General features: G+C 40.4%; 1 protein-coding gene across 1 annotated transcript in view; it reads left to right on the forward strand.

Annotated features, from left to right (window-relative positions):
• The window catches only part of emilin1a (elastin microfibril interfacer 1a), a 33,944-nt gene extending 21,900 nt beyond the window's left edge, over positions 1 to 12,044 (forward strand). The window contains exons 4-12 of the mRNA XM_008301964.1: positions 536 to 635; positions 1,020 to 1,128; positions 2,438 to 2,614; positions 4,372 to 5,649; positions 8,065 to 8,479; positions 8,829 to 8,954; positions 9,127 to 9,144; positions 9,238 to 9,372; positions 10,356 to 12,044. Of these exons, the coding sequence (XP_008300186.1) occupies positions 536 to 635; positions 1,020 to 1,128; positions 2,438 to 2,614; positions 4,372 to 5,649; positions 8,065 to 8,479; positions 8,829 to 8,954; positions 9,127 to 9,144; positions 9,238 to 9,372; positions 10,356 to 10,675 (2,678 nt within the window). The 3' untranslated portion in view covers positions 10,676 to 12,044. The remainder of the gene's footprint in view (positions 1 to 535; positions 636 to 1,019; positions 1,129 to 2,437; positions 2,615 to 4,371; positions 5,650 to 8,064; positions 8,480 to 8,828; positions 8,955 to 9,126; positions 9,145 to 9,237; positions 9,373 to 10,355) is intronic.
• Positions 12,045 to 12,321: the final 277 nt, after the last annotated feature.

Raw genomic sequence — 12,321 nt, forward strand, 5'->3', positions numbered from 1 at the left:
ATCGGACTCATCGGATGCAGGATGCGGCTTTTAGAACCACTGCTCACTTCAACCAACATTCTCCCCTCCGCTATCCGTGTGTTTTCTTCACCACAGGAAACAACAACAATCTCAGAGCAGCAACATACCACACTGAAAAAGTTTTGTTCGACAGAATTGGCTGGTGAAGTGAGACTCAAAACCTCAGCTTATCTGCTCCGTCAGGACAGTGTGGCTGCAGTTTGATCAGATCAGCTCTGACAGTTTTGGCAACATCAGCAAATAACAACAAAATTGTCCTCAGACTTAGTCGCGAACTCTGATCAGCGCTTTGAAAAACATGACATCAGTTTTTCCAGATTGAGCCTGAACGTGCTTTGGACGTTTTCCAGTGAAAATACAGAAATATTTAAACTGAAATTACCGACACTGTTCGAAAGGGGGAAGGTTTGACAGCTCTGTCTGTACATCGTAAAGGTCTACTACTTTGTGGAAGCAGTAAATCTAACATTTCAGAATTAAACTCCAGCTTTTTATTGGCTTTTCTTTTGTCCAGGTGACCAGGAGAAGATCAAGCAGCTGGAGGAGACCATCCGAGGTCTGACCAAAGACCTCCACAACATGCAGACCACCATTCATGGCATAAACCAGAGGCTGTACGTGAACCTTGTTTTCAATACATCATGTGCATGTTGTACTTCGTGGAGCACATTTACCTGCACGCTGAAATCCTGTTTGAAGAGATTGAAGAAGCTCTTATTTACTGGTGTTCTTACCGTGAGGACGCGCTGCACGCTGTGTATCACTGTCTGTTTATCACTGTTTACTGCAGCAGGTCAGTTTACTGAGAGCTGCTCTGCTTGTTTATTCCAATATGAGGACACTAAGCCATGAATAGTTGCACAGACAGATTGAACTATACTTAAACAGAATCAGCTATATTTGGATGACGGCTTATGTGTCCTCTCATGCTCTCCAATCACCACTTCCCTGTTTGCAATATACACTTGTATATTACTTAATATTTACCTTTTGTACAGGCCTGGACTGAATGGAGCCATTGTTCCTGCTGATTCAGCTCAGCCACACATGAAGGAAACCATCAACAACATCCAGACCAAGCTGGACCACCTTTATAACAGGACTCAGGTAACCTCTGACACATGTCACTGTAAACTTACAGGATGTGTTTATATAGGGTAATATTGTCATTTACTAAAATAATACTGTGACTGGGCTGGTCCAATAATATACTGGATTTACATAGTGTTGCCACTGTAATCAATATTGACTGTAGCTTCCTGCAAATTGGAATAGAATAGAATAGAATAGAATAGAATAGAATAGAATAGAATAGAATAGAATAGAATAGAATAGAATGATTTTATTGTCATCATACACAAAATAAATGAAATTAAAAGACAACTCCCATGGTGCAAAAGTATAAAAGTAAAAGTTTAGTTTACAGAAGGATTACAACATTTTCTTCTTTTGAAATCTAAAAACTGTGAATTTCGGATATATACTATTAAACAATGTGCTATCCAGAATTGAAATCTAGCAACTCTGTTTAATATTCAAAAATGCATTTACCACCGAAACAGTAAAACCAGTAAAGGATGAAATAATAGGAAAGTTATTTTTTGAGGGATTAGGATCATTTTGAAATATGCAACATATTGTAGTCTGTTAAATATATTTTAGAAACCAAGAAAAAGTAGTTTAACTGAATGGAGGGAAAAAAAGAAAAATCTAATAATAATAATCTTTTTAAAAAGGCGTAAAAGTTATCCATACTATTCTTAAGGCAAAAAAAGGGAAATATTTAAAATGCAATATCTTAGTAAAGGGATCAAAGCTATCAATAATACTTTCAATACAAAAAAGGAAAAAAATTATCTCAATAAAAGAATAAAAGTTAGCAATAATATTGCTAATGCAAATATAAATACATAAAAATGTAAAACCTTATTAAAGTGCTAGAAGTTATCGATAAAATCCTTTATGCAACAAGAAAGTATAAATTAAAAATCTAGTATCTTAATGATGGGATGAAAGTTAGAATTAAAATATTCTTAATGCAAAAAAGGAAAAAAAAAGTCTTAATAAAGGGATAAAAGTTGACAGCAGTATTATTAGCTGCATTAATATTTGCTTGTCCAAACTTCTAAACTTCTCTAACAGTTGCTTGTCTAAACAGTGCTTAATCAAGTTTTGTGCAAAAATGTTGTTTAAATCTTTTCTTTTCTTTTTTTTTTTTTTAACAGTAGCCTGCTATTGACAGTCATTCTTGTTATTGGCACCAAAAAAACCATCAGATTTTATGGTTTTTAGCTGTATTTTGGAGAAACAGTAGAGTACTGTTAGAATTTGGCTGCATTCTTATAGTGATTTATGACAGAGTTGATGTCTAAATGCATATTCATGTTCATTCATGTGAGCGTTTTGGGTTATTTAGGTTCACGATCAGACTCTGCTCAACATCAACAATCACCTGGTGAACGGAGGAGGCAACGAACTGGACGGGGCGGTGAGAGGAGATGGAGGCGGAGGAGGAAACCAGCTGAACACGCTGAAGGAGGAGATACTGACAGAGCTGGAGAGACGAGTGTCTCTGTCCTGCTCTGCCTGCCAGGTGAAGCTCAAAACGCAATAATCAGATCAAGATGGCAAAAACATTCGCCACTGACTCAAAAAAGAGCTGGTTTGTTTAGCTGTTAAATTACCATGCATCTCGCCCCGTGTGGTTCTTTGAGTGATTTCTGCTGCCTAAAGCAATAAAAAAATATGATGGCCACATGCAGGCAGTAACAGCGCTCCAACATAAACCACCGTGCAAACAAATAATCCAGCGAAAAACATTAGTGCAAAAAAAAAGAAGCTCACAATCAAGCAGCGAAAGAAAGATTAAAGGAGGGAAATGGCAACAAGGCCAGCCACAGAGTTAGGGTTTAACATAAAACACATTTTATTGTATAAATTGAGTTTTTATTTGCCTGGTGTTCTTGTGCAGTCATGAGCCTCTGGGCACAGACACATAAAAAGACCCCCCATGAGCCACAACAGCAGCCAACCCCTGTGATTTTATTCTGTTATTTTATCTATTTTTTATTTCTGTTGTTGGTTGAAAACTTCACAGAACTTGATGAGAGGAAGCTACATAAAACCTTTTCAAATTTCCCCTATAATGTCAGATCCATGCTGATAATACTGTCAACAGTTATACAAAATAGTAGCAATACTCCACAAAACAATACAGGAAAATGTTTGTGATTTAGGTTCCATTTTCTCGCACCGAGTGATCGTCGATGATTATTTTCTTAAAGCAGAGCACACTTTAACACAAACTATTAGATTTCCTTTAATTCACTGTAGTTCTATTATCACCTCAGCATCCAATATGCATTCTGTAGCTGTATTGTGAAGGAAAATGTAAAGAAAAATGAATATTTCTTCTGGCCTTATGACCTTCTTGGTTCCTTAGCATGTGCCTCTAAACAAAAAGCAACAAATGCAATACAATATATACTCACCTGTTACTTTATTTGGTACACCTTTGTACCAAAAAGTGCAAAGGTGAGGTCGTAGTGAGTTGTGCAGTATTCACTGCAAAATATCAAAATATATATTTCATATATTACTTACGCATTTATAATTTTCTGTATATGAGCTTTTTTTTTTTCTTACATTTGCAACATTACCAAACCTGAAAATGCAAAAGCTGCAAAAAAGTAGAATCAGCTCTTTTGTGATAGCTTTCATTAGGTTACTCAGGTGTATTTACTAAAGTAGCTGGTGAGTGTTTAATAGAGAAAACGACAGTTTTTACTCTATAAGAAAGTGAACGTGTCAAGAAGCAAAGCAAATCTACTGATACGAATGGCCTCTGAAAAAGCAAAGGTGCATACCATATATACTCAACTTAGCATTTTGTAAATGTTTAGAAAAATACACTGAATTTTAAAACATAAGCATGTAGTATATCGAAATATTGTCCGTTCTTTTTAATGCAAAACATCTTAAACTAGAAGACAAGCTTTTCTCAATAGTTTGTTCAATGTCATTTTTTTAGTTTAATTATTTCATTTTCAGATACGTTGTGTCAATGTAATTAACAATATTTCATTATTATGTGTAATATTACTTTACTTTCTCAGAATCGTTGCCAGTTTAGCTTCTTACTTACATTAGCTTTCTCATTATTATTATTATTGTTGTTGTTGTCAGTGTCTTCTTGTTTTTCTATTAGTCACTGCATTATATTCTCATAGTATGTCATTTTGTTTTCTAGGCAATATCCGGCACAAGAATTTCTCTTGGGATTATAGAGGTTCTGTCTTGTTTTATCTTATTTTGTCAAATTAAAGTCCTCATCCTGCCTTTTTCCTGTAGGCCGGTGTGGAGGACCTGAGGCGGCAACAGCAGGAGGACCGGGACAGAATCAGAGCCTTGGAGAAGCTGCTCAGCTCCATGGACCAGCACTTGAGGCAAAGCTTGGACATCTCCCGCAGAGAGAATGAACGCTTCCAGGCCTGCTGCAACACCGTCACAGAGCTGGAAAAGAGGCTGACTGACATAGACGTCCGAGTCACCTCCACCTCAAACAAGTGTGACACCATCAAGGGGCGGCTGGATAAGGAGCTGGCCGGGACGGGTGGAGGAAAGGGAAGGGTGACGGAGGATCGGTTCAACAGCAGGCTGAGAGACCTGGAGAAGAGGATGAATAACACTGTGAGGAAGGCAGAGCAAAGGTGCACCAACACCGGAAACAACATGAAGGACACGGTGCAGAGAGACGTCACCCAGTTGCGCAACATAGTCCTCAGTCGGCTGGACGACAACGGCTTCAAGATCGGGAAAATCGAGCTGGACGTGGCTGTTCTTGGAGATACGGTGACAGACCATAGTCGACGTTTGAGCCGGCTGGAGAACATCACAACCTTCCTCGACAGAAGGCTAACATCAACCACGAACTTGTGCAATGAGACCTGTGGGCGTGATGGAAAAGGCCAGTCGACGGATGAGACTGTGAAAACCTTGGAGTGGAGGGTTGTAGCCAACCAGGAAGAGATCCAGAAGTTTAACACCAAACTGAACGATCTGTCGGTGTCGGGAGACTCGCTGATGGATCGAGTGTTTGACCTGACAGATGATGTGAAGAAGATAATAGCTGTCACGGGGAAAGATGGTGAGAAGTTCAACCGGATCGTCACAGAGATTGAAATGTTGGGTCGCGACTTTGAGGACTGTTCCATTTGCAGGACTATAGAGCACGACTTGCGCTTGCTTACTAACTCCACCACGACTGGACTGAGCCGGTGCCAGACCGAACTGACGGATCTGCGACGAAAAGTGGACTCTGGGGAATCAGTCTGCTCTCAGGTTTGTTCCAACCTTCAGGAGGAGGTGGGACGCCTCAGAGAGGAGGTGGAGGAATGTACAGGACAGTGTAAAACCAACATAAATGACCTAAAGAAACGTCTGGATGGTCATTCTTTCCACAGTGGAAGATTAGGAGGAGATCTGAAGTCCATCCAGGGAGAGCTTGGTAGAGTCATGGTCACGTTTAATTCTATTAATAACACTCTGAAGGGTCTGGGAAGAACCGTGCAGACACATGGGAACACACTGACTGATTTGACCAACAGCAAGGACGACATCATCTCAGAGGTAAGATGCAATGATGTAACAACTGAAGGGAAACATGTTTGCCCTTTTTCAGCCAATTAATCAGATATTAGATGAGGTTGGACTCACCCTGATAACGCTAAAAATTGAAGATAAGCTTCAAACATGTTGTGAAAGGGTCGTATTGCAACTCAAACTATGATATTTTCCTAAACTTAACTGAGCTTCTAACATGTAGTTAATGTTGCAAAAGGGTCAACTTTATCTCCAAGCATGATATTTTCCTAAACTTAACCAAATGGCAAGTAAAAAATTAAAGTAAACAAAGAGTGAAAACGAAACTTAAGTCTAAGAATAATGTAGAGCACCACCCGGTCTCCTAAGTGAAAGTCCCAATGTGGACTTATGACTCCATCCTCCCTTCCTGTCCTCTTCTGTGGACTTTCGATCTGGAAGCCTTTCCGACTATGTCATAGGGTAACCTTCTGGTCAGAATATATATTTCTTTCAAAACATCAATGAGAATGCAGCTTGCTTGTGTAGGAACTTGATTTTTGTGAGACAGCAATGACCAGCCGCTTTGTATTACTGTATATTTGAACTTTGTGACTCTGTAAATTAAAGCAAAGCCTACTTAGTAAACCTTGTTCCAAGTCAGCTAAGTTTATCCAAAAGGTCTCTTACCAGATTTTTTTTTGACTAAATAGATATGAGTGTTTGGGGTACAGCCAGGATTTTGGAAATACTGAGTTCATGGACTCTCCTGTATTTCACAATGACAAGTGCAAGATTCTTTGGCCACTTTTGTCGATCTGTGCTGACATTAATAGGCTAAAATGTTTACAGTAACTGTTACCGGGGCAGCCACAATATTAAAACCAGCTGCCTAATATTGTGTAGATCCCCTTCCTGCAGCCAAAACCAGCTCTGACCTATCAAGGCATGGACAAGAGACCCCTTGGGGTGTCTTGTGGTGTTTGGCACCTGGACGTTAACAAATGGGTCCATCCACTCTGTTTTGTGGATTAGGGTCAGGCCTTACAGTATAGGCTTGTTTAGGTGCAGATTCTCAATTGATTTGTGATCTGGAGAGTTTGGAGACCAAAGCAACACCTTGGGCTCTTTGTTGTGTTTGTTGAACCGTTCCTGAGTAGATTTTGCGATACGGCGGGCTGCATTGTCCCGCTGTGGGAGGCGTCAGGTAGTTACTTGGTCTACTTGGGTAATACATGCCAACGTAACATCCACACAAGTGCCATTATCCAAGATTTCTCAACTAAACACTGCATTTAACAACATGATCAATGTTATTCACTTCCCCTGTCAGTGGAATTAACGTTGATGGGTGTTTTTTTTTATATATGGCAGAAACTGTATAATATTTGCAATGTTCACCATTTGTGTTTAACACATAAGCCTGCTTACATCTGCTAAACAACAACAGCAACACCCAGCACCACTGATTATGATGACAGTGTCACTCATTTTGCAGGTATTAAGCAAAGTTTTTTGACAAATGGATGAAAAATTAGCCCAGTAGGCTTTGTTAAAACATCCAAACAGGGCTGCCGCTTTAAGCTCACCTGGTTGAGCTGGCGACTCATGTACAGGGGCTATAGTCTCCAATGCAGCGGCCATGGGTTCGAATCCCTCTCATGGCCCTTTGCTGCAACCCCTTCCCTCCATTCTCCTCCCCCACTTTCCTGTCTCTCTTTTGACTGTCCTAAATAATAAAGGCAAAAATGCCCAAAAAAATAACTTAAAAAAAAATCCTAACAGCTCTTGAGATTTTTTTTTAACCAACGACAAACATGTCAAGCTTACAGCTCCATTAGAAGAAATCCATCCAACAGTTTCTACGATATTTCAACCAAAGTGGTGATTCGACCAACCTCCATGTAAACTGTAGGACCATGCTGCTAACATGGCTAAAAAGACAAAAAATTAAAGAAAAGTCAGAGAATTATTTATAAGTTGTAGAACAAATCTGAACTCCCACCCCTCGTGACCCTTCAGATTTATCTTGCGACCCATTTCAGTGTCTCAAGCCCAAGGTTGGGAACCACGTAACCTTGCTACTTGGAATTAAAAAGAAAACACGGTGGTGCGGTTGGTAATTGCACCGATGATCTGTGTGTTGTTTTATTAAACTGTACGTCCTGAAACATAACTTTTCTTCACGTACTGTACAAACATTATGCCAGTCGAACATGCATCGTGGTTATCTTGGCAGCTGTGTTCTCACATAATATTATTCTAGCTATGAAAATATTTAAGCACATTACAAATATTTGACAGACAAGACTGAGATGATATGCTGACATATTTTTGCGTGTGTGAGATACCGTAGGAAAATAAACTGTAACGACGAGGGGAAAAGTATATTTACAGAAGAACTTTGTCAAAAGAAACTCATCCAAAATACACACATTAACAAGCTTCTAAATTCTCTTCAAGGTGAACAACTTGCAGAAGGAGCTGACCGAACACATCGATGACTCCAAGCTTCGATTCGGCGGTTTGGGCAACGAGATCCAAATAATCAGGAGCAACTTCATGACGGAGGTGGGCGAGTGCCGGCGGTCGAGCGACGGCCTGGAGCGAAGGATCTCCAAGCTGGAGGGAATTTGCGGACGCTTCGACTCTCTCTCAGACAGTCTGGAGAGGATCAAGGACGGCCTGAACCGACACGTGTCTGGCTTGTGGACCTGCGTTAATGGACTCAATGTCACGGTTACGTCTCAAGGAGATGCTATCGAGAACATCCAGAACGTCCAGCTGGAGAACATCCACTCCAAGATACACAGGCTGAACTCGTCAGTGGTGGACTTGGTCAAAGAGTTCCACTATTTCACAGAGCAGGACTTTGTGGGTGAGTCTCAGAGGACAAGGACTCATTGCATTTGACTTTTGGTCAAGAGATAACACCCGCTTGAAGGGAGGGTGAGAGGAAAAATAGACCAAAGAAAGAATCCAGGCTGTCATCTTGAAAAGAATTCCCTTAAGAGCCTGTAAAGTCTGCAGTCTGTCTGAGGGCTAAGTTTTAGTAAACATGAGAGTGAAAGCCACATCCCGAGTCACACCAGGTTAAACGTCTTGGCTTTCTTGGCTTTTTGTACATGTTTTTAGATTCCTCTGAGGCGATATTATCACTGGTGAAGAGGCTTTTCAGTAGGGTGTTTCCCAGCTGTGCTGTCTCAACATACATTCCTCTCCTGCAGGTCCACCTGGTCTACCGGGACCACGCGGAGAAAGAGGCGAACGGGGACCCCAGGGTGCTGTCGGACCCCAGGGAAGGGTGGGACCTCAGGGTAGAGATGGCAGGCAGGGACCCATAGGACCCCCAGGTAAAAAAAAAAGACAACCACAACAACAACAAACAAACTCTGCTGCATAAAATAAAATTTATATATTTAGAAACAGTATCTTTGATGTGTTTTTTTTCATATCAGTGTGATAAGAATAAAAAATAAATGGTTGATGATTAACTCTGTTTTTCTCCTTCATCTTCCATTCCAGGTCTCCGAGGTGAACAGGGTATGTGTTGTTAGCGCTTAACAACAGATGAAAGAGCTCATTACTCTTTGATCTTGACTTCACATTAACTCTTTGTTTCTGCTCTGTCATCAGGTCCTGCAGGGTCCGACGCCGACGTGCCACGCCTTTCTTTCTCCGCTGCTCTGACTCGCCCGATGAGAGGAACAGGAACCATCGTGTTCAACCACATCTTTGTCAATGAGAATAAGGTCTACAACCCACAAACAGGTGAGCTCCAGTATGACCTAAATTACAAGTCCCTCTGAAGTATTACAGACTTTCTTTATTTGAATCTAAACGACTCGTTTACCCAAATTACAAATGTGGTATTTTCTCACTTTAGTTAGAAGGTTTTGCCCAAAAACAATAAGTGTATAATGAATAAAGCTGAGTGGTTTTTAATCATATACCCAGAATTACCAGTTTGTCTGTGTTATACTGTACAACCAGTGGTGGAAGAAGTGTGAACATCCTTAACTCTCTGTAGGCCAAAGTAACAATACAACTGAATAAAAATACTCAATTACAAGTAAGCATCCTGTATTATAAATACAACTTAAGTAGAACAAGTACTCCAGCACCATCAGCCTACTACATTTAAGAAGCTGGAATCAGATACTTTCAGACCTTTTATCTGAATAATAGTTATTTTAAAGGTTGACAACTAATTAACTATTAGCAATCTAAAGCTTTCAAATCATGTTTTTCTTATTTTATTAACTGTGCCTTTCAGTATTTATTGAAATTTTACATAATTTCTTTATGTCCATATTTGGTTATATAGTAAATGAAGCCTCCATACCTCAGCGTACTCCAACTTTAAATTAACGTTAAATGAATGAATGAAAACTAATTGATTAATCGCTGCAGCTTTACCTACAAAAAAAACAAAACTACAGACATGGCCTGAGATATTTGGGGGTTTTTTTTTGGCTGAAGTCACGTTAAGTCAAGTCAAGACTTCACATAATCAGGAAAAGACCTTCCAAATTTTGAAGGCACCATCTGCTTCGAAGTGGCTGTTTTGTCTTCATGATTCCAACTTTACAGTTTGCTCCAAGCGACTAGTCGTCTCATACAGTATTGTCCAGCTGACCCAACGTTCATACAGCTGATTCTAGCAGACTTTCATCCATCATGGTAAAAACTAAGTCTGATCTCGTCATGCAACACCAATTTCTAACCTCAGCCTACCTGCCTCTGTCCTCCAGGTTACTTCACAGCTCCTGTGAGCGGGAAATACTTCTTCAGTGGCATCCTGACGGGCCACAAAAACATGAAGATCGAGGCGGTGCTGTCCAAGTCCAACAATGGCATCGCCCGAGTGGACTCAGCCGGGTATCAGCCCGAAGGCCTGGAGAAGCCGATGGCGGAGGTCAAACAGATACCTGGAGCTCTGGCCGTCTTCAACATCATCCTGTCCATGGAGGCCGGAGACACGGTCTGCATCGACCTCGTCACCGGCAAGCTGGCCTACTCCACCGAACCGCTGACCATCTTCAGCGGGACGCTGCTGTACGAGACCAACTGATCGGACGCCGCGATTCGCCGATCCGTCAGCACGGGAGCTTCCGGTTGGTCTGTTGGACTCTAAGAGACAACAAAGACGGATGTAATTGAACTGGATTCATACAGCAGAGAGAATTTTATTTTTCTGTATGTGCTATAAGAAGAAAAACATTTCGACCACAGTGATTTGTTAAGTGTTTCGCAGCTTTAAGGAAAACTTTTGGTGCAAAGAGCCTTTTTTTTTTTTTATTCCTCAGAAAAAGCCACTTCAGGGTTATCTCTTCCATATTTCCATGCCATGTTCTAAACTTGAATTCTTTACTGATTACAACACTACAAGCCTTCAGGTCCCTCTTGTGTTAAATGCAAGGCAATTTGGTCAAATGATAAAAGATTAAGGATGTGGGTTATTTTTTTCTCCATGTTGTTTGTATGTGTCCTCCACCCACAGCATATCAAATGTTCAGAGGTTATTACACTCTTCTTTTTTTTTTTTTCTTTTCTCATTGCTCACAGTTTCATTCTGACCGCAAGCGAAATTCCCAGAAACGCAGCGCTGAATGCCAATTGTCTTGGAAAAAAAAAAGAAAAGCAGACTGATGTAGGCGGAGGGGACATAGTCCAAACCACTATTCTTTAGGAGGAAATGCACAAATGAAGTCACTGACAGTTCAGTCGGGAAACCGCAGGATTTTATAAATCATACAAGAGCGAAACAATAAGCCCATTTTAGGACATTAGCTTTTTGCCCAGGAACACGAGGGGAGGAGGGGGATTTTTTTCTGTGTCCTAATAAGGGACATGTAAACTCAGTGGAGGATCAAGTAGTTAAAGTTATGAAGCTGTTACTATCAGTCCATCTTGGAGTGGAATTTTTATATAACGCTCACAATAACAAATAACAAAGCCATGTGTATCTTTATTCCTATGCTTCAAATCCCACTTCTTTGATGCACTCACACGCATCCTGAAGTCTTTTAAGTTTGTACATGTTCTTGAATGGATTTTAATAGAAACATTGCACATTTTCTGGACTCCATTTGGTATTATATTCACATTATGGCCTAAAGAGTGTATCCACATGTTTCCTCTCTTTCCTCACAGTGCAGGTTTTGTCTCTGCAGGAAACATATGTTTGTCCTCAGTCTTCAGTGTGGGAATGTAATTTTATATGCATTGTGTAACCTTGACGGATTGTAAATATTTTTCAGCAGTTATAAGATTTTTATGAGTTACCACTTCACCTTGCCAGGTACTGTATATATTTTGTATGTTTTTGCCACATGTGTGCCTCCAATACAGATACCCAGTTTTACACGGCTCACGTCTCACTTTCATCTGGATTTTGTTCTTTTATTAAAAGAGCGACTATGTACCCGTTTTTTAAAAAACACCGTTCAGCCTGTTTTGGACTTGACTTATTTAATCTGGCACCTTGTTGGCCTTCCCAAATACACACAGCTGGGTCGACTTTTGTTTCTGGCTCCCACTTGAACCCCTCTCATCTCTTTCTTTTGACTCCAGCAGGCTAAATTTAGCTGAAGGAGATAGTTGAAGAGTCATTTTTTCTTGTGCTGCACTGCAGTGACACCTTGTGTTCATTATGGCAGCTCAGATCCTGCTGCTGGAGAACTTTGAGGACTTCAGGAAACCTTTGAAGGAAAGAGA

This window comes from Stegastes partitus, unplaced genomic scaffold (genome assembly GCF_000690725.1).
Source record: "Stegastes partitus isolate 25-593 unplaced genomic scaffold, Stegastes_partitus-1.0.2 Scaffold1739, whole genome shotgun sequence".
Taxonomy (NCBI): Eukaryota; Metazoa; Chordata; class Actinopteri; family Pomacentridae; genus Stegastes; species Stegastes partitus.